At 40.4% G+C, this 26845-nt stretch overlaps 1 protein-coding gene across 5 annotated transcripts in view; it reads left to right on the top strand.

Annotated features, from left to right (window-relative positions):
• LOC131045794 (uncharacterized) overlaps positions 1 to 26845 on the top strand; it is a 266420-nt gene that overhangs the window by 147308 nt on the left and 92267 nt on the right. For 4 of the 5 annotated variants that reach the window (XM_057979440.2, XM_057979441.2, XM_057979443.2 and 1 more), the window contains one exon: positions 25106 to 25219. In XM_057979440.2, the coding sequence (XP_057835423.2) occupies positions 25106 to 25219 (114 nt within the window). The remainder of the gene's footprint in view (positions 1 to 25105; positions 25220 to 26845) is intronic. The other variant, XM_059221422.1, reaches the window with a different exon arrangement.

Here is a 26845-nt window from a genome sequence, read left to right as displayed (position 1 = left end):
CAGGAGCGAAATTCATAATTGGGCTAAAAATTTTCATTTTCTAAAGTTCAAAACTTCTTCAAGGCATTCCAAATAGGTTCTTTCACTGAATTCCAGGCTTAGTTTCATTCAACTTAGGAGGAAAAAGGTGATTTTAGGGTTTTTCGCCCTGGACCCTCTGGAAGGGTCAGGAGCGATTTTCCCTCTCTAACCTAGAATCATCAAGTTTCGAAGCAAACAATTACTCATTAATGGTCTTAAAGGTCATTTCTACCTTAGTGCATCCTTGCCTTAGCAAAAACTTAAAAGGAATATGTTGATTTTACGATTTTCGCCCTGGGCCCTCTGGAAGGGTCAGGAGCGAATTTTGAGTTTTAGGCATATTCCTTCATGCTTTCAACTTCAAATCACTTCTAAGGCAAAGAACATCATGCCTCTCTCCCATCCAAATCATGAATAGCAAGATTTTGTCTTAATTTTGCAAGAAAAGGGGAGAACTTGGAAATTTCGCTCTGGACCCTCTGGAAGGGTCAGGAGCGAATTTCCTTCTTGGCTTCAAAATTTTCACTCTTAACAATCCCACTTCACTTCAAGGCAATCCAAACATCGTTTTAAACCCATGCCTAGGCTTAGCTTTGCTCAAACTTTGGAGGAAAAGATAGGTTTTAGGATTTTCGCCCTGGACCCTCTGGAAGGGTCAGGAGCGAATTTCCTTTTCTAGGCTTGGTTGCTTCTTCTTGACTATCCCAATTATCTTCAAAGGACAAAAGATACTTCCTCACATTAATTCAAACCATAAAAAACCAAAAATTGTTTTGACCTTGCAAGAAAAAGATGATTTTTAGGAATTTCGCTCTGGACCCTCTGGAAGGGTCAGGAGCAAAATTCATAGTTGGGCTCAATTCTTCCACCTTTTGATAATTTCTTCCAACCTTAACATATTCTCAGGGGCAATTCCTTCCGTGTTTCATCTTATCCCTCACTTGGTTTAGCCAAGTTTGATAGCAAAAAGGTGTTTTTGAGAAAATTCGCTCTGGGCCCTCTTGAAGGGTCAGGAGCGATTTTCACTATTTTGACCAAAATCCTTCATTTTTTCACCTTGAAGCTTCTTTGCTAAGTATGATTTCACCTTCCACTCTGCTAGGAATAAAGTCTCATGTCCAAGGAAGGCCAAAAAATGTGATTATGAGGAATTTCGCTCTGGACCCTCTGGAAGGGTCAGGAGTGAAATTGCCTTTCCTGGGCAGAATCCTTCATTTTCTTCATCTCCAAACATACCTAAAGGTTTCAACATGCTCTTTCCACCTTTCATCATGCCTTTAATATTCCAATTTGACCAAACTGAGCAAGAAATGTCTCCCATAAAGATTTTCGCCCTGGACCCTCTGGAAGGGTTAGGAGCGAATTTGCCTTCCTTGTCCAAAATTCATCATTTTCCATGCTTCCAAATCTTCAAATGTATCAAATGATGTCCAATCTTCATTCCAACAGACCCTGCACATAAAAAGTTAGCCAAAATTAGTGATAAGTAAGCTCAAATAAGATTTTCGCTCTGGACCCTCTGGAAGGGCCAGGAGTGAAATCTTCATTCCAGGCTAAACTGCTTAGTTTTAGGTCTCAAACCATTTCACAAGGCAAGGCTAGATCACTTTCAAGGCCAGGAACCGAATTGCAAGCCTACTTAAAGCAAGAAATTGTGTTTAGAATGAAATTCGCTCTGGACCCTCTGGAGGGGTCAGGAGCAAAAATCCTCTTTCAGGCATCATGTTGCTCTCCAAAATCGATCAAATCCCTCTCTAGGCAAGAACACATAAATTCATCTTCAAACATGTCAAAACTTAGCCAAAATTGTGAAGGAAATCCAGTCTACAAAGAATTTCGCTCTGGACCCTCTGGAAGGGTTAGGGCGAAATTGACATTTTTAGGCCCTTGATTCATTTCATTCTCCATTTAACCAAATCAACTCCCTTTCTTTACTGACCATGCTTAGCTGACTCAGACTCAGAAACGAACAAGACCTTACCAAAAAAAAAAAACTTCCTTCACTCTAGACCTGACCTATTCATCCTGCCCCTGACCTAACCAATTTGACTCTCCTGAAAGGCATGTTTTATTCCGGCAATCTTGAATCTTCAAGTAGACCACTCACTCACTCAAAATCCTAAAAGCAGAGAGAAAAACAAGCAGAGAGAAATCAAAACCAAAAGCAAAAGAGGGGGCCCCCATTCTAATGGGGCGATGTGTAAAATGGTCACAACAGGACCCTATGTCCATTCCTTGCCTTGGGTGATGCACCTCATCACCCAAGTCCTTAGAGGGGACCGGCCAGATCCGTCTCTTCTTGGTTGAACTTAGTCAACCAAGCCATACATATGCATATAGATGTTCAGTATATATACTGCCCTAGGGATTATCATAATCCCTCCCTTAGACTAAGGGAGTTTCCTCCCTATAGCCTCCAACATGTGATTACATTTATAATACATTTTTGCCTTTTATTACCATTTTCCTATTCCATAATCCACATGTACATATTCCTGATTTAACATGTATTCCCCAACATATATAAAATGTTCATTAACCAATATTCATATTTGTTCGTTACATATATCCCTACTATTCATTGATATGTATTTCCTACTTATGTTTATACACATTCCTTACATCTAAGAACCAAAATGTTCGTTACTTATATTCATCAACATATGTATTAACATATTCATTATTTATCTTCATCAATATATATATATATATATTAAAATATTCATTATTAATATACATTAATATATATATTAATAATATTCATTAATATATATATTCTAATATTCATTATTAATATTCATAAATATATATATTAAAATATTTATTAATAATAATCATTAATATATATATTCTAATATTCATTAATATATATATTAGAATATTTATTAACTATATTCCTTTACATATACTTTGTGATATCCCTTACCTGTTGGCAGATCGCAGCCTACTGTTGGAGTTCGCCCCTGTAGTTGCTGTCTGCAAAATGGAGTCTGTAGTTCTTGATTCACGTCCTCCTGTCTCCCTTCCTTTCTTCTCCACCTGCCCTCTCCTCCCCCTTGCGACGATCCTCCCTTAATACCCCGTGGAGGGGAAGGGTCGCATCCCCCTATGGGGTCCGTTCCGTAGGAAGGTGTGTGACGGTGGTCGCAGCCCAGGCTGCGACCCCCGTCCCACCACTTCCCGTGGAGATGGGCCACCGTGGAGTTTAGCTCTCCACGTGGGGTCATCCCATACTTACGCCCGTCATTTTAACATGTTTTAATTTTAAATATTAACATTTAATAATTCATATTTTCATCTTTTAATATATTTAAATATATTAGTATTTTCTAATAATTTATTTTATATATTAATTTTATTTAATATATTAATATTTTATATATATATATTAATATATATTAAATAATCGACTTTATCACATTTCCAGAATAAATATTAATATATATATTAATTAAATAATTTATTTAATAAATAAATAAATTTAAAAAATAATCATTTGTTAATCATAGTATTAATCAATAGTAATACTTGCCTAAATATATTAAATAATCGACTTTATCACATTTCTAGAATAAATATTAATATATATATATATATATTAATTAAATAATTTATTTAATAAATAAATAAATTTCAAAAATAATCATTTGTTAATCATAGTATTAATCAATAGTAATACTTGCCTCATTTAGGATATATATATCGATCAAGGGGGGACATGATAGATAATTAGCCCGGAGATGGGTTAAAGAAAAGATGGTTCGTGGAGGGCCTAAAATCAACACTCAGAAGAAAAATGAAAATTGTACCCCCACATCTTATGACGATGCCTATAACTGGGCAATGGAACTGGAAAGTGAAGGGAAGACATCCAGGAAAAAGAAAGATAGATCCTCTGAAGAGGACGACTCCTCCGACGGAAGTAGCAGCGACGAGGGGTCGAGTAAAAAGGTGCAAGCCCTTCAAAAAGATATGCACCACATGATGAAGGAATTCAAGAGTATGAAGGGAAGCACCAGCAAAAATGAGGAAGTATGGTGCACATAATGTAAGGAGGAAGGTCACACAAAAGGCTCTTGTCCCAAAAAGGCCTTCTGCGATATTTGCCAAGTGTTGGGACATTCTAACAAAGAATGTCCCTACAACATGAAGACACACGGAAACCAAGTGCTCTTCACCCAGGAGCAGCCGTTAGCAACAGCAGGCACATCGCAGCCCCAAGCCGACACCACGACATCATTTGGCGGTTACAGAGGTAACCGAAGGGGAGGAAGAGGCAACAATAATAATAGTAATAATCGGAGTCGAATGCAGTATGATGCCAAGGGACGATTGACGATTCAGTGTCGGGCATGCAACCAGTGGGGACACTTTGCGCGGGACTGCCAGAAAGAAGAGGCATCACAACACTTGTGCAGATGGTGTGGTCCTGGAGACCACGATGAGACAAATTGCCCCAAGCGAGGGGTTCACCTCCTCAACATTGAGAAGACTAGTGAGAAAGAAGTACTGGCAATCACCCGCGCTCAGACCATAAAGGCCACTTATCCGGACCCCCGTACGGAGAAGGAGAGATTACGGGAGGCAAAAGCCAATATTGAGCGTGAGATGACGGCCGAACGACTGAACAACGAGGTGGTGAGTACATCATCCCTTACGGAAGATGAAAATAACATAATTGGGCAAGTACTGTAGATGGAAGTGCCTATAAGGGTAAATGACCTTCTAGAGACAATGCCACAGTTGAGAACTGCCATTTTTAGTTCCATACAAACCACTGAGCAGGCACCTTCGCGTGCGACACGGGTGGAAGTTTCGATCAGCCCCTCGGCTGACCCAATGTTGTTGGCCTTAAATAGTGGTCGACATCCTGCTATAGTAGAGATGGGAATTCTTGGGGCTATCCTCAAAGACACCATCGTGGACGGAGGTTTGGGGGTGAATGTGTTGCTGGAGGATACGCGGAAAAAGCTCGGGAAGCCAACACTATGGCCACCCACGTTCAACTTGGTAGGTGCAGACCAGCACAACATCAAGTCACTTGACACCCTGATGGCCCAGCCGGTTACCATTGGCACACAACCCTTCCTACTAGATTTTGTGGTAATCCCACTCAAGAAGAAGGGGTACGATGCCCTCTTAAGCAGAGGGTGGCTGGTTACAGCAAAGGTGAAGCACGACTGGAAGAAGAACACCCTTTCCATGGAGAAAGGGGGGCAGAAGTACACCATTGATCTGAGGACCCAGGTTGTCGGCGAGGAACTTGTGTCATCTGACTCGGATACGGAGGATTCAAACAGATGGGAGTGGGACTCCTATGAAGGTAAAGACGAGAGGGAACCAAACGAGGAAGGAGTGCTTGAACTTGGTGGATGTTCAAAAGATGACACTTCCTCATTGAATGGACTCTTCCACTGGCAAATGGAAGACTATGAAGTGTTTCACCCTGCTTGTCACATGCTACAGATTGAGGACGAGCCAGGTGAGAAGGAGGAGTTTCCGCCAGAATACACGGAGTACAAGGAGGGAGACGCCAAAGTAAATGATGTTTCGGTGTACGAATTTTCAAAGGATAGGCCAATGCGGTACGAAGACCCCATCGTGAAGGAGACAAACTTGGGAGACACTGCCAACCCTCGAAATATCTGGGTAGGCGACGATTAGAGCCCGATGCTGAAGGCTGCAGCATTCAAAATCTTCCTGGAATACAAGGACGTATTCGCGTGGTCCTACAAGGATCTGAAGGGTGTCTCGCCAGAAATGTGTGTCCATCGGATACCATTGGTCCCAGGAGCCCAACCGGTACAGAAGAGGTCGTACCGAATGAATAAAAACTATGCTACCAAAGTGAATGAAGAGATCGAACGGATGCTGGAGGCCGACATCATATTTCGGGTGGAGACAAGTGAGTGGGTCTCGCCGATTGTGATCTCACTCAAGAAGGAGGCCAACTGGATCTGCATCTGCGTGGATTTTCAGTGCCTCAACGCAGTCACCATCAAGGACCCGTTTCCTATACCCTTCACAGACAGTATCCTCGAGGAGGTGGCTGGCCATGAAATGTACTCATTTCTCGACGGCTTTACAGGATAGAACTAGATTTCGATAGCTAAGGAGGACAAGTTGAAGACCACCTTTGTGGTGGAGGATGGAGTCTATGCGTACGACCGGATGCCGTTCTGTAATGTCCCCTAATTAGTTACACTTTAATTTAACCTAAATTTGGCCAAATCTATAAATACGTAATTGGGTTTTATAGGTGTACCTTTGTATACTGTTTTCCTGCAACAAAATTAGAGAACATATATGAAATAATACTTAAACTGAAATATGAACTATATTAAATGATATCAAATTTGCTATATTAATTGCTGTTAGAACTATAATTGTGGGATATAATCATATTATTATATTTCCTAAATGAGATCAGATTATTATATAAAGTCAGTTACTTATCAATTCCTTTAGTCCATTAGTTGGATAGGGTGTCCTAGAAACCATCCCTCCTAGGCCCAAGGGCAGAATACCATATCCCCCTTGGCTCCATATGGCAAGTGTTAGGCATCCATCATGGAGTGGCGTACCCAGCGAGGTGTTCTATCACCGTTCCCCCTCATCACAACCGCCTTATCTCTTAAGCCCAAGAGCAAATGCTTCACCCCTCTTGGCTCCATGTGGCAGGTGTTAGGCATCCACTATGGAGTGGCATACTTAAGAGAGTCCCTCATTTACAATGAACCTTTTGTGATAATCCAATGAAGTCGTATTTGTCATTCAGTTGAACTAATTATGATAATCAATATGTACTTGACATAGTTATTATACTTCATCATATTATATTGCCTTAGTGTCTTATATGTTATATCAGATTGTTAACAGTTCTTTCTGTTAGTATTACTTTAAATCAGAGTTATTCATTAATTGTTATTGCTGCATTTTATGTTATTAGCATGGTACAGTATTATAGCAACTTATACAAATTCATTAACAGATATATATGTGTGTCTCTTATGTCTAATAGTGTTCTCATGTATAATCATTTTAATGCTATTTTAATAATTATACATTATTTGCTTCTGAACTTTATATCATATTAATTCCATTAATTTAATTAAGGCCATATAAAATTTAATATATATAATATCAGCTATTATATTCCATTATTAAATCAGAATTCCTATACATACCTGTCACAGGCCCTCTTCTCTTTTATTATCGTTGCTGGCAGTTTCTGTACATTTCTCTATCCTTGCTGGCAGATCTGACTTTCTTGTTCCCCTCGTGTATTCTCCCTATTCCCATTTGCACAGGGGGGTATTTATCCTACCTCCCCATGTGATGAAGAGCCACGATGGTCTCCTAATAGGCAGCACCCCCCTTTTTGAAGAGTTGACGTCCCTCTATTTCTGACGGCTCTTTTCAAGAAGAGCATCACTTCATATAAAACCTGATTTGGAACTATTCAAACCACCCTTTAAAGAATGGTTATCGGGCCTTGGTAAATATAGGGGTTAATTGGTTAACAGAAATAATATAATTTTTAATACAAAGCACCATTATAATATAATGTGTATTGTTAATATAATAAAATCATTCAATAAAAAATGTAAATTGATAATATAATATTATTTATTGTTAATATAATAACATCATTCAATATAAAATGTAAATTGATAATAAATAATATTATTTTAATGTTAATGTGATATAATATAATTTTGATATGTTTTTAACATATTATTTTATATGGCAAAAACTATATTAATTATTTCTACTATAAATGTGGGGACATGACACGTTCGGATTGTGCAATGCTCTCGCAACCTTCCAGAGGATAGTCCTTCACATCTTCGACAAGATGTCGGTGGGAAATTTTAAAGCCTTTTTGGATAACTGGTCGATTTTCAGTAGCGAAGACGCTCGGTGGTGCTGAGAGAGTGCATGGAGTGATGCCGAAGGGCCAGGCTCGCCTTAAATCCACGGAAATGCTGATTTATGGTACCACAAGGGAAGTTGCTAGGCCATATTGTTTGTAAAGCTGGACTGAAAACTGACCCGGATAAGGTACGGGTAATTGTGGAAATGGAGTCGCCCTTTGATGTGACAGGAATCAAGTACTTTTTGGGACACATTGGATATTACCGGAAGTTCATCAAGAACTTTGCCCAACTTTCATTTCCACTCGACAAACTAACTAGAAAGGGCGAACCATACATATGGGAATCGACACAATGGGAAGAATTCGAGGAACTCAAGACGAGATTGGTGGCAACACCCATTCTGGCCTATCCAAACTGGGACCGAGAATTCCACGTACACGTGGACGCCTCGAACTATGCCATTGGGGCTACGCTGGCTCAAGAAGGGGCACACAGGTTGGATCACCCCATCTATTTTTTGATTAGGTTGATGTCAAAAGCTGAGAAGGACTATAGTACCACCGAGAGGGAGGCCCTCAGAATGGTCTATGTCGTACAAAAATTTCGACACTACTTGCTGGCGACACCCTTCACCTTCTATGTGGACCATCAGGCCTTGATGTACTTGGTAAACAAACCCATCATCCAAGGCAAGATAAGCAGGTGGCTACTGCTACTTCAGGAGTTCATGTTCACAATAATTGTACGGCCAGGCAAGAGCCATGTCATCGCTGACCAATTGTCCCGGATCAGGTCCGGAGAGCCGCTAGAGGGGGTAAATGACGACTTTCCAGATGTCCACCTATTCAAGATCGCAGTACTCCCACCATGGTATACTGCCATCGGGGAATATCTCTCCACCTCCGTATTCCCCCAAGGCATGCCACCGGGAGAACGAAGAAAACTTGTGTTGAGGAGCCACATGTTCCAGCTGATTAATGGTTTATTGTATAAAATGGAGCCCGACGATGTGTTACGTCGGTGTGTGATGGAGGAAGAGGTGCCAAGCATCATGAGGGAGGCACATGAGGGGCCCGCGGGAGGCCATATGGGACCGGACACTACGGCAAGAAAAGTGTTGCTAGCAGGCCTCTGGTGGCCCACAATGTATAATGATGCGAGAGAATGGGTAGTAGGTTGTGATACGTGTCAGAGAGCAGGGAGACCGCTGAAAAGGGATTTCATGCCCCTCAACCCTTCGCATGCTCAAGAACTATTTGAGCGCTGGGGGTTGGATTTTATTGGGCCACTCAAGGTGAGTCGCGCTAGGAGGTGTCGCTACATTGTGGTAGCCACGAAATATTTAACCAAGTGGGTTGAAGCGCGGGCCCTACCTGACAACTCGACTGTAAGTACAACAAGATTCATCTATGAGCAAATTATTACACGGTATGGGATCCCTATGCAGTTGATGAGTGACAGGGGTGGACATTTTGTGAACCACGTTATTAAACTCCTCACTACGGAATTTAAGATTTTCCATTCACTGTCTGGCCCCTATTATCCACGAGCCAATGGGCAGGCTGAGGCTACCAACAAGATTCTCGTGGGCGTAATCTACACGTCGTGAGGTGTCGAGGGAGAAGACTGGGAAGAAAAATTACCTTCGGTCTTGTGGGCCTACCGCACAACCTACAAGGTGACCACCGGCCGGACTCCGTTCCAACTCATGTACAGGCCGGAAGCTGTCGTGCTAGCGGAATTCATGGTGCCAAGCCTTCGCATTGCAGTGGAGAACAGACTCGGGGATATGGAGAGCCTGAGGGAGAGATTGTATGCCTTGAGCAAGCTGGACGAAAAAAGAATGATGGCACAATGGGCCACAGAGGCAGCCCAACAAAGACGGAAGGTCTGGCATGACAAGCATCTTAGGCGAATGAAGTTTACTCTGGGGCAATTAGTGTTGAAATTCAATGGGAGGAGCAAAATCAAACCTGGAAAATTTACACAGGAGAAGACACGACAACGACAGAATTTTCAATTCTACTCCAGGTAGCCATCCAGACATATGTCCGACGAGAGGCGGCGGAGGCGGAAATCCCACCAAGTGCCGTGTGGACAGCTCTGGAGGTTAGCTCGACAGTAAACCGGTTGATGAACCACCTCCCCCGGTTGCTTGCATAGGCATCGCTGGCACAACAAGCTCACCTGGAGGAAATTGCCCAGGAGGAGCGATGCCAACAGATCCTTTGACACTACGAAGAAAACAGCTGACGGGAAACGGAACAGGATGGCGCCAGGCTAGGAGGGAATTGAACCTTGAACTTTTTATTTTCAAATAAAAGTGTCATTGACATGAGTTGTATTTGAGCAGATGAATTAATAAAGACATGTTTTGATTTATGTATTGTGAGTTATGGAAATGTGCGACAATTAATGCCAAACCTATTGAATAAAGATAGAAATAAAAAACCAGAAATGGACGAGTGGGAGGCCGCGCAGAGGGCCTTGATTCTGAAGCAGCAAGTAGAACGTAGACGGAGGCTGAGGCAACTTGCCGAAGGACGACCTGCCGAAGGGTGGCCCGAGGGGAACCAAGGAGGTGTCACGGAGGGTGTAGAGGCCGACGGAAATTTCTACGCGTCGCCAGATCATCGTAGGATGCGGAGCCACGAAGAGTTTCTGGAAGAAACAAGGTTACGGCGAAATCTAGTCGGGGAGACTCGGGATCAGTTTAGAAACTTATCCCTTATGCCACGGAGTGAAGATCACCAACGGGAAGCAAGAGTGGGCGCGTGTGAGAGTGAAGGGGAGGGCAACCGTACGGGTGTAGGTGCCACACACGACAGGCAAAACACCGTACCTCCAGTCGCCCACGCAGGACAGACCACCAACGCCACCGGAGGAAGTAGCGCAGGGTCACAGACATAGACACAACCGCCCCCAGGAAGACGACCAGGGATGGCGAGTAAACAAAAATTGCCAAAGTTCACAGGGGACGACAAGGAAGACCCCTTACGACACTGCCGTACATGTGAAACCATTTGGTCTGCCAACGGAGTGACAGACTAGAATGATTGGGTACAACAGTTCCCAGCCACGTTACGTGGAGTTGCCATAGATTGGTACTCCGATGTAGATAAGCAAAAAGTGGCCACGTGGGCCAACCTATAGAAGGAATTCACGGAGGAGTTTCGGTTGCTCCGTGATGACAATGAAATTGTAACGGAGATATACAGTACCAAACAAGCTATCAAGGAGATAGTACAGGCATACAGCAGGAGGGTGAAGGAATTGCTGGGAAAAATGGAGCTTCAACCAGCAGATGGGTTGAAAAAGCGATGGTTCGTGGAGGGACTAAAGCAATCCCTTCGAAGGAAGATGAAAATCGTTCCACCTACATCATATGACGATGCCTATAATAGGGCGATGGACCTAGAGAGCGAATACAAAACGTCAAAGAAGAAGAAAAGTAATAAATATTCATCTGACGATGATGAAGACTCTGACGGGGAAAGCAGCATTAGTGGCGAATCGAGTAAAAAGGTGCACGCTCTCCAAAAGGACATGGAACGAATGTTGAAAGAATTCAAAGCCATGAAGGGGAGTACAAGTAAGACTGAAGAAAACGACGTGTGGTGTACCGACTGTAGGAGTGATAGACACACCAAGGGGTCCTGTCCCAAGAAGGCTTTTTGCGACATTTGTCAAATTGTGGGACATTTGACAAAGGAATGTCCGTACAATATGAAAACCAGGAGCCAACAAGTTCTCTTCATGCAAGAGCAGCCGGCTGTCGGAATTTCGCAAACCAACATAACGGCATCATCTGGAGGTTATCGGGACAATAGACGCGGCGGCGAAAGGAATAGCAACAATAACAATAACGGAAGCCGTTTCCAGTATGACACCAAGGGCCGGCCAATTATCCAATGTAGGGCCTGTAATCAGTGGGGGCACTTCACCCGTGATTGCACGAAGGAAGCCACCCCTCAGCACCTCTGCTGATGGTGTGGGCCAGGCGACCATGAGGACGCAAATTGCCCACAGGTAGGGGTTAATCTCCTCAACATTGAGAAGACTGGTGAGAAAGAAGTAATAGCAATCACCCGCGCCCAAACGAAAAAGGCCACTTATCCCGACCCCCGTACGGAGGAGGAGAGATTATGGGAGGCAAAGGCCAATATTGAACGTGAGATGACGGCCGAACGACGGGACAACGAGGTGGCGAGTACATCATCCCGTACGGAAGCGGAAAATAACATCATTAGGCAAGTACTGCAGATGGAAGTACCTATAAGGGTTAAGGACCTTCTACAAACAATGCCACAATTAAGAACTACCATTTTTAGTTCCATACAAACCACTGCGTAGGCACCTTTGCGGGCCACACGGGCGGAAGTTCCGGTCAGCCCCTCGGCTGACCCAATGTTGTTGGCCTTAAATAGTTGTCGGCATCCTCCTGTAGTAGAGATAGGAATTCTTGGGGCTATCCTCAAAGACACCATCGTGGACGGAGGTTCGGGGGTGAATGTACTGCCAGAGGATACGTGGAAGAAGCTGGGGAAGCCAAAACTAAGGCCACCCACGTTCAACTTGGTAGGTGTAGACCAACACGACATCAAGCCACTCGACACCCTGTTGGCCCAGTCGGTCACCATCGGCAGGCAACCTTTCATACTAGATTTTGTGGTAATCCCGCTCAAGAAGAAGGGGTATGACACCATCTTAGGCAGAGGGTGGCTAGTTACAGCAAAGGTGAACCACGACTGGAAAAAGAACACCCTTTCTATGGAGAAAGGGGGGTGGAAGTACACCATTGATCTGAGGACCCAGGTTGTTGACGAGGAACTGGCATCATCTTCGGAATCGGAGGATGAAGGAAAAGGCGACCCGAGGGACGAAGGACGGGGCTGCAGGGAGCCCAACGACGAAGGGATTCTCAAACTAGGAGAGTGCTCCGAGGATGAGACAGGGTCATTGAACGGGCTCTTCCATTGGCAAATGGAGGATTATGAAATGTTCGAGAGCTACAGGCTCGAAGTAGAGGAACCAGAGCAAGTAACAGAGGAGGCGGAGCAAGTAACAGAGGAGGTGTACTTGCCAAAATACATAGAATATGGGAGGGGAGACGCCCCAAACCTCAGTGGCGTAGATAATCCGAAGATCAATTGTGTCGGCAACGATTGGAACCTTGTGTGGAAGGCCGCAGCTTTCAAAATCTTTATTATTCTTCTTCTTCTTATGTACGGGAAGGAGACCGTGGTCCCTATAGAATTTGTGGTTCCAGGTCTTCGGATGGCCATTGAAAATAGATTGGCCACCAACAGGCCCAAATTGAAACCCTACCACGCGAAGTGCGCAAGGGACTTGAGAGGCCGGACGGACACCCGAGAGGATGGAAGGGGACTTGAGAGGCCGGGCAGGGGACTCAAGAGGCACAAGACCACAGCAGGAGACTCTTAGACGAGGAAAACTGAGAAGGATGAAGGGCGATCCCAGCGGCATGGGACCCGAGCCGAAGACTCTCGACAATTAGATTATATATTAGAAAAAAAAAAACAAAAAAAAACACATTGTACGGGTCCGTACGGCTGCAAAAGAAACCATCGTATGGGTCTGTACAACAGTTGACCGTACGACTGCAAAAAAAATTAAAAATCGTGGGGCCACCGTACGGTGACCACACCGGCGGTGGAACCACCGTACGGTGGGACCACCGGCGGTGGAAGCACCGAAGGTGGAACCATTGTGCGGTGGTCACACCGGCGGTGGGGCCACCGGCAGTGGTCACACTGATGGTGGGGCCACCGGCGGTGGATGCCATCGTGCGGTGGACACCCGCATGTCGCACTTAAAACAAACCCTCGCACCGCGTAGCCCACGCAAGGAAAAAGAAGGAGAAGGAAACCCCGCGGAGGTGTCAGTACTGTTGTTGACCGTATGGGGAGGTTGCATGGCCGGGGACATTACAGGGGACCTCGCGAGGGGCACTGCCCGAGACCCTACGGGGGCGCTGCCCCTCGAACTCGCTGGAGGTGTTGCCCCCAGACCCCTAGTTTATTTTTGAGCTACATAATACCACGGGAAGTGTTGTGGTTGTTCGTACTGTGAGAAAGAAGCCTGCAGCTAAGCATTGGCGGGGAAGCCATAAGCCGTAGAGGGAGACGGATTTGGAGGTTGGAACAAATAGAGTTTTAGGGAAGGCATTGCAAGTCTGCGCAATTGTATGACAGCAGAGAGTTATTCAGTTCAGTTAGCAGCCTTTGGGGAGTGTGATGGAGGATTTGAGGTGTCTCCTAGCCTTTGTGCCAACGGGTTGTGGCCACCTCCAGACAGGAATGGTACGCTTTGAGGAACTTGGAGTATGTCTCGGTTGGACGTGAGGTTGCCTTGGTGGATGCAGAGAGGGCTCGGGAGGAGCTGACCACCAGGTTGGAGGCAGTCCTAGCGTGAGTCGTAGCTCAGCGTACCCAGGAGTTGGATGCCGAGACGGCAACGCCGGTGGCTATCGAGGACAAATTGGCTAGGGAGACAGTATCATTTGAGTAGCAGTTTGTGGAGGCTGAGACTAAAAAGCATGTTTTGCAGACAAGTTTGGTTTAGGCACATGATGGTTGTGATGTCAAAGGAAGCACTAATGGTGAAATCCGCACTTGAGCATAGGATGGTAGCAGAAAAGGGTTTTTAAGCGAGGACGTAGTAGGTGTATAAGTTTCGGGCTCGACTGGCGTCAGCAGTTCTGTTTAATGTCATCTCTATTTTGTATTAAGTTGTCCGGAGATGACTTCTTTTCTTTTGGGGGGGATGATGTTGGCGGCAATATTGTACATGGAAATAAAACTAGTGAATTAAGTTGTAATTGCGTTGGTTAGTTGGCAACCGAGGGGTGGCAGTTGCAGTGCGACGGTTGGCGCTCGCACCCCCTCGACATCTTTATATACTTCCGAATGTAACTTGTGGAGAACGTCGAATTATGAATGGAATAATATCTGATATATTGCATCTGATATCTATGACATTATTCTGCATTATGTGCTTTATGTTTTAAGTTATTCACCCGAGAGGGTAAACAGATGCTACACGCCATCAATGGGTCGAAATTAAAACAATATCACGAACAAAGACGAGTGACCGATCCCAAATCCTCTCGAAGAAATAATCATTAAAAAAATTAAAAAATAAAATAAAATAAATAAACGTACGGTCGTATGAGTCTGTATGACAGGTGATCGTACGGGAAAAAAAGAAGAAAAAAGTGCGTCGTATGGTGGCACTCACTGAACGGTGGGGCCACGTGTCCACCGTGCGGTGGCATGGCGTGCCCATCGTGGGGTGGAGCCCGCGTGCCCACCGTGCGGTGGAGCCTGCGTGCCCACCGTGCGGTGAGGCAAGTGCCCCCGTACGCCCATATATACCCGCGACGCTCAGAAAAATTCACTCCGAAACCTGTCACAAGCATCTACGGAGAATTATAAAAAGGACTTTTTATAGACCCCGCACAATCGTATGAAAGTAAAGAAATTGCGAAAGAAGAGCCAAAGATCTTCCACGCACGTTGTACACCGTACACCACAGCCGTACACCGTACGCTGACATTTGGAAGGAAGGGAGTGGCACGTGCAAGAAGGTTAAAAATGCTATAAAAGCAGATTAAGGGAATTAATCGGAAATCAATGGACACAAACAGGAATAAGGCGGATTGGAGAAAACGGTTGCAGCCGTTAGAAGACAAGTTACAGGGAGGGCAAAGAACATCGGAATTCAGTAAGGACACAGGCAAGCTAGTTTTGCCATCTAGTGTGCATATTGTAGGCAGCCTCGGGTGAGCACTCAGAAAAGCAAAAAGCATCGTCCAAAAACCCAGTCGACAAAGGACAAGGAAGAAGTAACAGTGGAAAATATTATGTTTGAGGGTCTTAATGGAATAGACTGCAGGAATTGGTGGGCAAAGACACCTCACGACGACCCAAAAAAGAGAAATCTTCGCCAGGTACAGGTACATTGGGCTGTCCAAATGCTAGTTTTTTGCATAAAAGAGTTTGAGGTAGTTTTGCGTGCCATGATTGGCACCTATGATAGACACCGCCACCAGTCTATATTTGACTATTAGCACCAATGGATAACTGTTTCTTTCACGACAAGCGAGTTCAACAGGGTGTTTGGCATACCTGGGATGAAAGGAAAAAAAATTGATACTTTGCAGAAAATCACTCCAGAAAACCGTGCCACCTTGCTACAGTTGATGTTGTGGGATAACCTCACATAGGCAGAAAAAGATAGCCTCAAAAGTGCAAAGAAAAACCTTCACGGGAGTTGCTTATTGCTTGCAGATATTTATGGTTCTGATCTGCCCCTTCTGCTATTTCAGCTCCATAATAGACCGATAAATTTTATTCTCTTTTGCCTTGAGTCAGATCTTATCCTGTTCAATCTCTTCATTGTTTCCGGTTTTGCTAAAAGTATTCTCCCTTTCTATTCTTTTGGGTTCGAGTGTAGATCCAACTATCCTCTTTTGATTCACCCCTTGTACTCTGGTTATTGTTGAGAACAATCTCTTTTTTAGGTGAATTGCTGGATGGCTGTCTGGATAATCGATTGAGTTGATTCCTTGATCCGTTGCTAACACAGACTTCAATCCTTTTCCTTTTGAGTGGATTCTTGTCTTAATGGTTCAGTGATCCTTTGAGATGATTGTGTGATCCTTATTAAATATCTTTTAATTCTGATCGGTTGTATCTCTTGATCTAGAACAGTCATATCCTTTCCTTAATTGTGGCTCTTAATGAATATTAATCGCATCCTTTGTGTGAGTTTAAGTTATTAATCAATGATGGTTTGTTGAGGTCTTAAGCTATTGATTATAGATCCCTTAATACTAAAACGGGTTCTCCTTAGCCAGCGATAAATAGACTGGGTAAATCGCATGCTGATTGGCTTAACTAATTCTTCTGGGTTGATATTCTCTTTATTCTCTTATCCAATGATGAGGAAGAGTGGATGTTAGTGTTGATTGGTTTGGTTGGTGCCTCCGTTGATATTGGGAATGCTTCTTGATCACTGATCTCCAAGGAATCACCTTTGCTTATTCACGTGTTGGATGCAGAGATGTTAATTGCTGTTTGTAGTATTGTTTGTCTCCTAGATGATAGAATCACTACTGGTTCTTGATTGCTTTTGTTAGCATAACAAGAACAGTTTCTCTTCCTAAGATAGAATCGTTGTTCCACTAAGGTTAGGTCGCAGTATTAATTACTAATAAGGTTGTTGCCTTTGTTGATAGTAAGACTATCCCTCTTGATTGCCGTATCTATATCATTCTCTGTAGGGTCAGGTTGATGTTTGGATTTGATCTGAGTTTCAAAAGATTGCAAAATCTTGAAACAAGACAATTCTCTCCTATTATAGATGGCGTGAGTATGGTTGTCATGGCGGGGACATGACAATCATCTTTTGTGTATTTTGTCTTCATGTGTAGAGTTGGCATCCCATTTAGAGATGACATGGAATTTGTCTCTTGTGATCTTTTCTTCTCACATGAGGAGGTAGTTTTCCCAAATTGAGGTAGTATAGTTTGGCCAGATGTCGATACCTTAGTGGTGTTTGTAAGGTTATCATGATTGGAGTTACTTATGATAGATTCTTTTGAAGCATATGAGTATAGAAGAGGAAGCGGAAGGTTACATTGGAATCTTGACCAACATTATGATAAGGTTGGACAGTTGTCATGGAGCATCTTTGAATAGTTGAATGAGGACAAATTGGGGCACTCAAGTTTGGGTGGTCAAATATGATAGTTTATGACAATAATATGTTTTAAGGAATATTTCTAAAAATAACTAGGAGGATCTTTGGTGTCTTCTGTCATAACCCCTCTTTGGACATTGGATTATTGTGATTAAATAAATACGATAATTAAAACATTTAATAATATCGGAAAATCGTCTCATTTATGAGACTTCATGATTTTCCTCTAAGTGAGAAGGTTGTCATAACCCCACATCCTGGTGATGTAATTAATACTAGTTTTTGTGATTCTTCATCATAATAATAAATTATCATTTATTATGTAATTAATTATGGATGTTAATAGTAATCGATTTACTAAGATCAGCAATTACCATATATATAGAAGGGTGCGTTAAATAATGCGGGGGAATAATTGTTATGCGATGGAGTCATTAAGATAATCGTTAAGGATAAGGAGGAGACGTATCTAGGACCATATGACTCTTCACTTCATAAATATTAAGTATATTAATAAACAAAGATTAAGTATATAATTTATTCATTAAATATTAATATTAATTTCTTATTTTACAATACTATATTATTGCAAAATAATATCAAATTACCAATATTACAACCAAAATAATATTTAAAGATATGTAACTTATTGAGGAACCATCAATACATCCTCTCCGCATAACTAAATCGGATCATATTAGATCACCGCTTGAGCCTTGTCGAAGACAAAGGCGAAGGCGGAGGTTTGGTCATGACGTGCCAATGCTGTAGGATCATGGTCAGTGTTGGCAACTGGAATATGGTCGGGAATGCATCATGGAAGATGAAATACAATACGTAGGGAGCAAAACGTATTCATGACTGAGAAAATGGCAGGTTAACAATCCATGAAGAAAATTACTTCCGCAAGATGCCTACACGACGGAATTAGCACGGGAGGAACAAACATCGATGAATATCGAGTATTGCCAAGAATCGTATTGGCACCAAGAAGAGCTACGTAGGAATGATGGACATCCATCATCTGGAGACCTGTGACGTCAATTACCATGGAGGGAGGCGTTTGAGAACATAGACAATTACCCGTAATCATCCTTAAGTCTACCGTTATGATATGAAGAGACCAGAAGGGATGAGCATAGTGGGCGTTGAAGGAATAGATAGCATTTATGTTGTTAGTGACAATGGTTACCGAAACTATCAACTCAACAAGGAATTAATAATTATGATTAGTCTAGAGTAGAAATTTTAAAGAATTCTCACAAGGTGCGATTAGTATGAGGAAGAGACTTGATGGAGGGACACATCTTGTAATTCAAAATTGCAACATATAAGAAGCCTTTCGAAATCACTTCAAGGGGGGATATCTTTATTATATGCTATTCAGATTGCCCAACCTGACCATTTGACCTAGTGTCCAGAATCGGCTGCAAATACTTCAAGAATTAATAGTGTAGAGATCACCATGGATCAGATCGGATCAGAACTGTCATTAAGTGACAGGCAGTGACATCTTTGTTCCTTGTGTTATGCACGGGAATGTGCTTAATATATATGCATAATATATGGGAGCCCGATATCATCCTTATGTAGGATTTAATAAACTTAATAATAATAATATAGTTTTAATAATAATGATAATAAAGCTGTAATAATAATTATTATATAGTGTAATGATATTATGTGGCAATATAACTCAGAAATTATTCTTTTAGACTGACCTTCAGCAGACTTATAAAGGAAATTTCCAGATAGGCAAATTACATAATACTAGTATAAGAGTGAAACATATGTAAAGCCAATGTATAGAACGTATGAATGGCAGACCAGATCTGTCATGTGTCAGATCTGTCTGCCACATTACTATATTTATTTATTTATGTATCTATATAATTAGAATGATCAATGAGGGATAACATAAAGATGGATAATAATAAATATTAATATAATAATTACAATTATTATTAATATAATAAAAAGTATTTATTAATTAGTAAATTAATAAATATTCATTAAATCACCAGAACAAAGTATTCATTAATTGATTGATAATAATAAGTATTTATTAATTAAAAATTAATAAATGCGTAAATGATTTATAAATCAAAAATAGGATTAATTATTTAGTATGGTGAAATAGCTAGTACTCGAGGGGCTAAAGAAAAGGTAGAACATCCTAGGTTGGATTCATGTTAAGATAGTTTTGTCTCTTAATCGATTTAGTTAAGTTATAAATATATTGGAAATCAATTAATTACGGTTAAACTGTCTTGAACCAAGTTGGGGACATTACAAATGGTATCAGAGCTATGATCTTGCCATCCTGTAGGGTAAGATTGAGTCAACGAATTATTCTAGTCAATAAACAGAGGCAAATACCATGACCGATAAGCAATGAGGGTTCCATCTCGTAAGATGAATTTAAAATATATTGTTATCAGCCAAATAGATATGGAATGGGTATGACTTCAGAGTAATTCAAATTAGAATAGTGGATAAGTAGGCATATCCATGTGGTATTTAAAATACTTAATATATATATATAATGAAAAAAAAAATAACAAATAAGCTAGCATTTAAATTGAGAATAAATTAATCATAAATTCCATATGGACCATTAGTGAGGAAATGGGGTAGAGCAATGAGGTTAGCAGATGTTAGGCCTCTGTGAGGTACATCACCCGCTATGGCGACTGTAGGTCTGCCATTAGTGACGCCAAAGGGGAGTAAACCACTCTTGGGTTCGATAAGCGCTACGGGCGTCTCATTGCGTCTAAATCCTTTTGATCTCACTGAGGAAGTGAATACGGAGAAGGCTAATGCATACACAAATATTTATTGAAATTACAAATCAGTATTGAATTGCATTATTAATGTGATATTAAGATCACAAGGATTAGTCCCATAAAGAAACCATGGGTTAATTATTAAGTAATGATGAATGGATAAATTGCATACCCAAACCCAGCAAGATACAAGGGAATAGGGCCATGGGATAGCAGGGACTAGGTCTCTGTCAGGTAGGCAACCCACTGTGGATGACCAAAAATCTGCCACAAGTTGGGCCAAGGGGGACTGTACCGCTCTTGGGCCTGAGAAGCGCTACGGGCATCCTATTGCACCTACTTCTCCTTGGTCTCACTAGGGAATGAGTATGGAATTATCTCATTGATAACAATATAATCTTAAAGAAATTGACTAATAATAGATGTATACTTCACATTCACCACTAGTGTGGGAGAGAGATAGAGCAATGAGGTCAGCAGAAACTAGGCCTCTGTCAGGTAGGCAACCCGCTGTGGATGACTGAAAGTCTGCCATCAGTTGGGCCAAGGGGGAGTGTACCGCTCTTGGGCCTGATAAGCGCTACGGGCGTCTTGTTGTGTCTAAATCTTTTCTCTTTCATTAATGGTGAATAGGGAGTTAAGCATAGTCCATTTAATTAATACTTGAGGGAAGCATCCAAACATTGTGCCATCTATCCTCTTTGTCGATATGGCTAATCAGACTCATTATATTTACTCCATTTGAAATTCTTAAATACTCTACCTGAGATCACAAACTAGATTGAGTGTTTATGTTTTTGCATCAAGCTAGTGTTGATTTGTGTTTCTACTCATAACAAGAAAGAAATTTCACAATATGTGTATTCACATGTATACTCCGTGTTTGCATATATGTATGCTTCGTGTTTTCCATGTGTATGCTCTGTGCCTTCCACGTGTATGCTTCGTGTTTCCCATGTATATGCTCTGTGTTGTTTAGCTCATGTTGGTAGATGACTTAGTTGAGGAAATTAAAATAAACATTTGCTTGAGGACAAACAAATTCGGGAAGGGCGGATTGTCATAACCCCTCTTTGGACATTGGATTATTGTGATTAAATAAATATGATAATTAAAACATTTATTAATTAACATTTAATAATATCAGAAAATCGTCTCATTTATGAGACTTCACGATTTTCCTCTAAGTGAGAAGGTTGTCATAACCCCACATCCTGGTAATGTAATTAATACTAGTTTTTGTGATTCTTCATCATAATAATAAATTATCATTTATTATCTAATTAATTATGGATGTTAATTGTAATCCATTTACTAAGATCAGCAATTACCATATATATAGAAGGGTGCGTTAAATAATGCGGGGGAATAATTGTTATGCGATGGAGTCATTAAGATAATTGTTAAGGATAAGGAGGAGACGTATCTAGGACCATATGACTCTTCACTTCATAAATATTAAGTATATTAATAAACAAAGATTAAGGATATAATTTATTCATTAAATATTAATATTAATTTCTTATTTTACAATACTATATTATTGCAAAATAATATCAAATTACCAATATTACAACCAAAATAATATTTAAAGATATGTAACTTATTGAGGAACCATCAATACATCCTCTCTGCATAACTAAATCGGATCATATTACATCACCGCCTGAGCCTTGTCGAAGACAAAGGTGAAGGCGGAGGTTTGATCATGACGTGCCAACGCTGTAGGATCATGGTCAGTGTTGGCAACTGGAATATGGTCGGGAATGCATCATGGAAGATGAAATACGATACGTAGGGAGCAAAATGTATTCATGACTGAGAAAATGGCAGGTTAATAATCCATGAAGAAAACTACTTCCGCAAGATGCCTACACGACGGAATTAGCACGGGAGGAACAAACATTGATGAATATCGAGTATTGCCAAGAATCGTATTGGCACCAAGAAGAGCTACGTAGGAATGATGGACATCCATCATCTGGAGACCTGTGACGTCAATTACCGTGGAGGGAGGCGTTTGAGAACATAGAGAATTACCCGTAATCATCCTTAAGTCTACCGTTATGATATGAAGAGACCAAAAGGGATGAGCATAGTGGGTGTCGAAGGAATAGATAGCATTTATGTTGTTAGTGACAATGGTTACCGAAACTATCAACTCAACAAAGAATTAATAATTATGATTAGTCTAGAGTAGAAATTTTAAAGAATTCTCACAAGGTGCGATTAGTATGAGGAAGAGACTTGACGGAGGGACACATCTTGTAATTCAAAATTGCAACATATAAGAAGCCTTTCGAAATCACTTCCTTTCGAAATCACTTCAAGGGGGGATATCTTTATTATATGCTATTCAGATTGCCCAACCTGACCATTTGACCTAGTGTCCAGAACCGGCTGCAAATACTTCAAGAATTAATAGTGTAGAGATCACCATGGATCAGATCGGATCAGAACTGTCATTAAGTGACAGGCAGTGACATCTTTGTTCCTTGTGGTATGCACGGGAATGTGCTTAATATATATGCATAATATATGGGAGCCCGATATCATCCTTATGTAGGCTTTAATAAACTTAATAATAATAATATAGTTTTAATAATAATGATAATAAAGCTGTAATAATAATTATTATATGGTGTAATGATATTATGTGGCAATATAACTCAGAAATTATTCTTTTAGACTGACCTTCAGCAGACTTATAAAGGAAATTTCCAGATAGGCAAATTACATAATACTAGTATAAGAGTGAAACATATGTAAAGCCAATGTATAGAACATACGAATGGCAGACCAGATCTGTCACATGTCAGATCTGTCTGCCACATTACTATATTTACTTATTTATGTATCTATATAATTAGAATGATCAATGAGGGATAACATAAAGATGGATAATAATAAATATTAATATAATAATTACAATTATTATTAATATAATAAAAAGTATTTATTAATTAGTAAATTAATAAATATTCATTAAATCACCAGAACAAAGTATTCATTAATTGATTGATAATAATAAGTATTTATTAATTAAAAATTAATAAATGCGTAAATGATTTATAAATCAAAAATAGGATTAATTATTTAGTATGGTGAAATAGCTAGTACTCGAGGGACTAAAGAAAAGGTAGAACATCCTAGGTTGGATTCATGTTAAGATAGTTTTGTCTCTTAATCGATTTATATAAGTTATAAATATATTGGAAATCAATTAATTACGGTTAAACTGTCTTGAACCAAGTTGGGGACATTACATCTTCATTTGGGGGCCATACCTCTGATGATATTGCTAATGGTTTCCCAAGCCATTTGTGATTTCCAGTTTGAACTCTTGCCTATTTATAATTGGTTGGAGTTGAAGTTTTTTACGAACATATTTGTAGGCATTGTCATGCTACCAAAATATTTCACAATTGTATGTTGGTGAAACTCCCGTGAAGGTTTTTCTTTGCAAGAGTAATGCAATCCACTTATTTTACTGAACAATAGATTGGGCTGCTTTGATGTGTGGTGTTTTTTCTAACTTACATGTGTTATTCTATATTGTTTATTTTATGTTTACATGTGTATCTACTTCCTGAATTGTAAAAGATTTAAATGTGCAAAACACTCTCCTCAGTAGATTAGTGTAGGAAGTGTTCCAACATATATTGCTTCCTCTCATGAAGAATAGTTGGCTTACCTGGTCAATGTAGGAAGTGTTTTCGGTCAATGATGTAATTTCGGTGAATGCAACACTCCAAGAGGTCAAACAAATATCAATGCAGTAGTGAAAGTCATTATTCAACTGTTGGGAAACAGTGTAACTTTATTTAGCATGCTCTTTGTTGAAATATAAGATCCATTGCTTGAAAAAAGGGCGCAAAAATGTTCAAGGTTGGTTATATCATGCTCATTTGTGGTTATGGCCTCATGTGTGGTGTTTATATGTGTTTTTATTAGATAATACAATTCTTTCAATGGGCTGTGTCTTTTGAGTTATATTGTCATCCTTTCTTTGGGAAATTTCCAACACCATATTGATTTTTTTCGACCAATTCATCCGTTTATGTGCCCTTGCAAAATAATTGTGCTACATTTTTTCCCACTTTGTAATTTATTCTTTCTGGAGCTGTATGAAATAATTCTGGAACATTTATATTATGTTGTGGCCTGAATTGCTAATAGCAACAGCAAAACTTCATTTGATGTCTTTTATTGAAAATAAGATTCATTTCTTGGAAATGAAGGCCCAAAAGTGGTCTAAGCTGTTTATATCAGATTCAAATGTGGTTATGTGTGGTGCTTATATGTGAGTTTATTGGATAATACAGATCTTTTAGGGGGTTCTGTGCCTTCTGTATCGATCTCAGCCTTTCTTTGTGAAATTTTCATCATAATGTTCTTTTTATTGCCCAATTCATTTTCTTATATTGCATGTCAAAATAATTCTGCTACATTTCTGCCCACTTGATGAATTATTATATTTTTGGACCATTCATAATATGTTGTAGCTGAGAATTAGTAACTTTAAGAGAAATAATTGTGCATGTTGTGTGGTAGCTTTGGAAGCATAGTTTTTCTTCACCATGGTATATATTTTTTTCAATTCTGGTATTAGTCTTTTGATTGTGATTAAAAGCTTTTAATGTTCCTGTCAATATGTTGTGCCATGTATTGAATATCTTTCTTCTGATGCAGATTGGTTCTTCTCCAGGTTTTGAGGATGGACCATTTGAGACAGCAAAGCTATGTCGTCCCGCTTCGTCTATTTTTAGGGCTGATCAAGATTGCTTGTATTTTGCAGATGCTGAGGTAGGTCCTACTGCCTCTAGGGTTTAATTGGTTGTAGTAATTAGATTTAATTGAGTGTAGTAGCTATAACCCTACAGTTCTCTTAATGTCAGAAGTTCACTAGTTCAGTAATTCTTGCTCATTTATTGCATTCAAACACATGTAAAGAGTTTATTGTTAAGGCTGCAGAGCTACTGTTGGTGCAATAAACATTTTCTATATATTTTCTAATCAGTTAACATCAAAAAGAGGGATAGCCCCTTAGATAAGCATAGAAAAACTATGTTACCCCAAGTTTCTGGGACGGGGACGACAGTGGTAGGGGATGCAGGGACGGGTTTTCGGGATGGCGAATTTTTTCACCAATTTTGGGGACTGCTAGAGGACAGCTATTTAAAATGTAGGGAAAATTTAAAATATATAGGGAAATTTTAAATGTTCATATATACATTATATTCATGCATATATACATTATATTCGGATATAGCATACGTATGAAAGCATTTTAGAACCTTAAGTTTTAACATACAACATTTGTGTTCAAAATTAATTGTCAATACTCAATATCCATTCATAATTCAGAATTCATTGTCAATATGCATGTGATTAAAAAAATAGCATACAAAATGCCCAAAGGCTACATTGCTGCTGTATAGTTTCATTGTCAATTACAATATGAAAATAGGCTTACAATTGATTATATCCCACTAGAATGTGACAGGACTGAAGTCTCCATAGAGAGAAAGTCCGGTATGGAAGTTTTGCTCATATAGAACAAACCTTGTTTTTATTTCACTGCAGAAAGTCAATTAGGTTTGAAATTTAAATCAGTGCTCAACTGTAACTGAAGGAAACTCTTTCCCAATGCTCAAACCATGGACAAGAAGGTTCAGATGTGGGTACTTTAATTAGGAAAACTTATCATAAATTAGGAGTTTACATTGTCAAAGGTTGTGTTTGGGTTATCCTCAATTAAAATAATACCATCTGGGGTGGAGGTGTTACCTAATTATGCTCCTAGCTCAATTAGGTAGAGCAATCATGATTTGCAAATGAAAGAGAGGTACATTTTATTCTGCTATGTGGCATTCATGTGCATAAGGAAAGAGTGAACTAAAGATTACATTTCAATGCTTCTAGTTCATAGCAGCAAAAGAGAGAGACATCTCCTCTTGAAAACGGAGGTATTTTTATTGATATTCAAACACGTGTTTCAAACAAAGAGCCGTGAGACTAGCTATACCCAACTGGTCCAAGAAAGAAATACATAAACATGTATGCATAAGTATAAAAGAAAGGAGAGAATGTTGAGATTGGAACTAGTCATTGCCTGAATGACTGGTACGGTTGGAGTAGCCTTGAGGTTGCTTTTGTATTGTTGCTTCCTCCTTGTCTACGTCTGCCTTCTAGTACCTGAATTGGAAAAAATACAATGAGTTAGAACATATTGTTCTAAGCAATGGCTGATTACATTCCTAACATGTATTCTAACACATGCATGTATATGTAAATGTCAAAGTGCATCAGATGCATATAATCAACATCACAAAAGAATCTCAGAAGGGGAAATATCAGATCAGGATAAATCAAGAAAATCATCATACATAGGCATATTATTTTTAACATGTTTGCTTCATGTGCAGCTAC

This window comes from Cryptomeria japonica, chromosome 5 (assembly GCF_030272615.1).
Source record: "Cryptomeria japonica chromosome 5, Sugi_1.0, whole genome shotgun sequence".
Classification (NCBI taxonomy): Eukaryota; Viridiplantae; Streptophyta; class Pinopsida; order Cupressales; family Cupressaceae; genus Cryptomeria; species Cryptomeria japonica.
The sequence above is the reverse complement of the archived record's forward strand: the minus strand, read 5'-3'. Positions and strand labels throughout refer to the sequence as shown.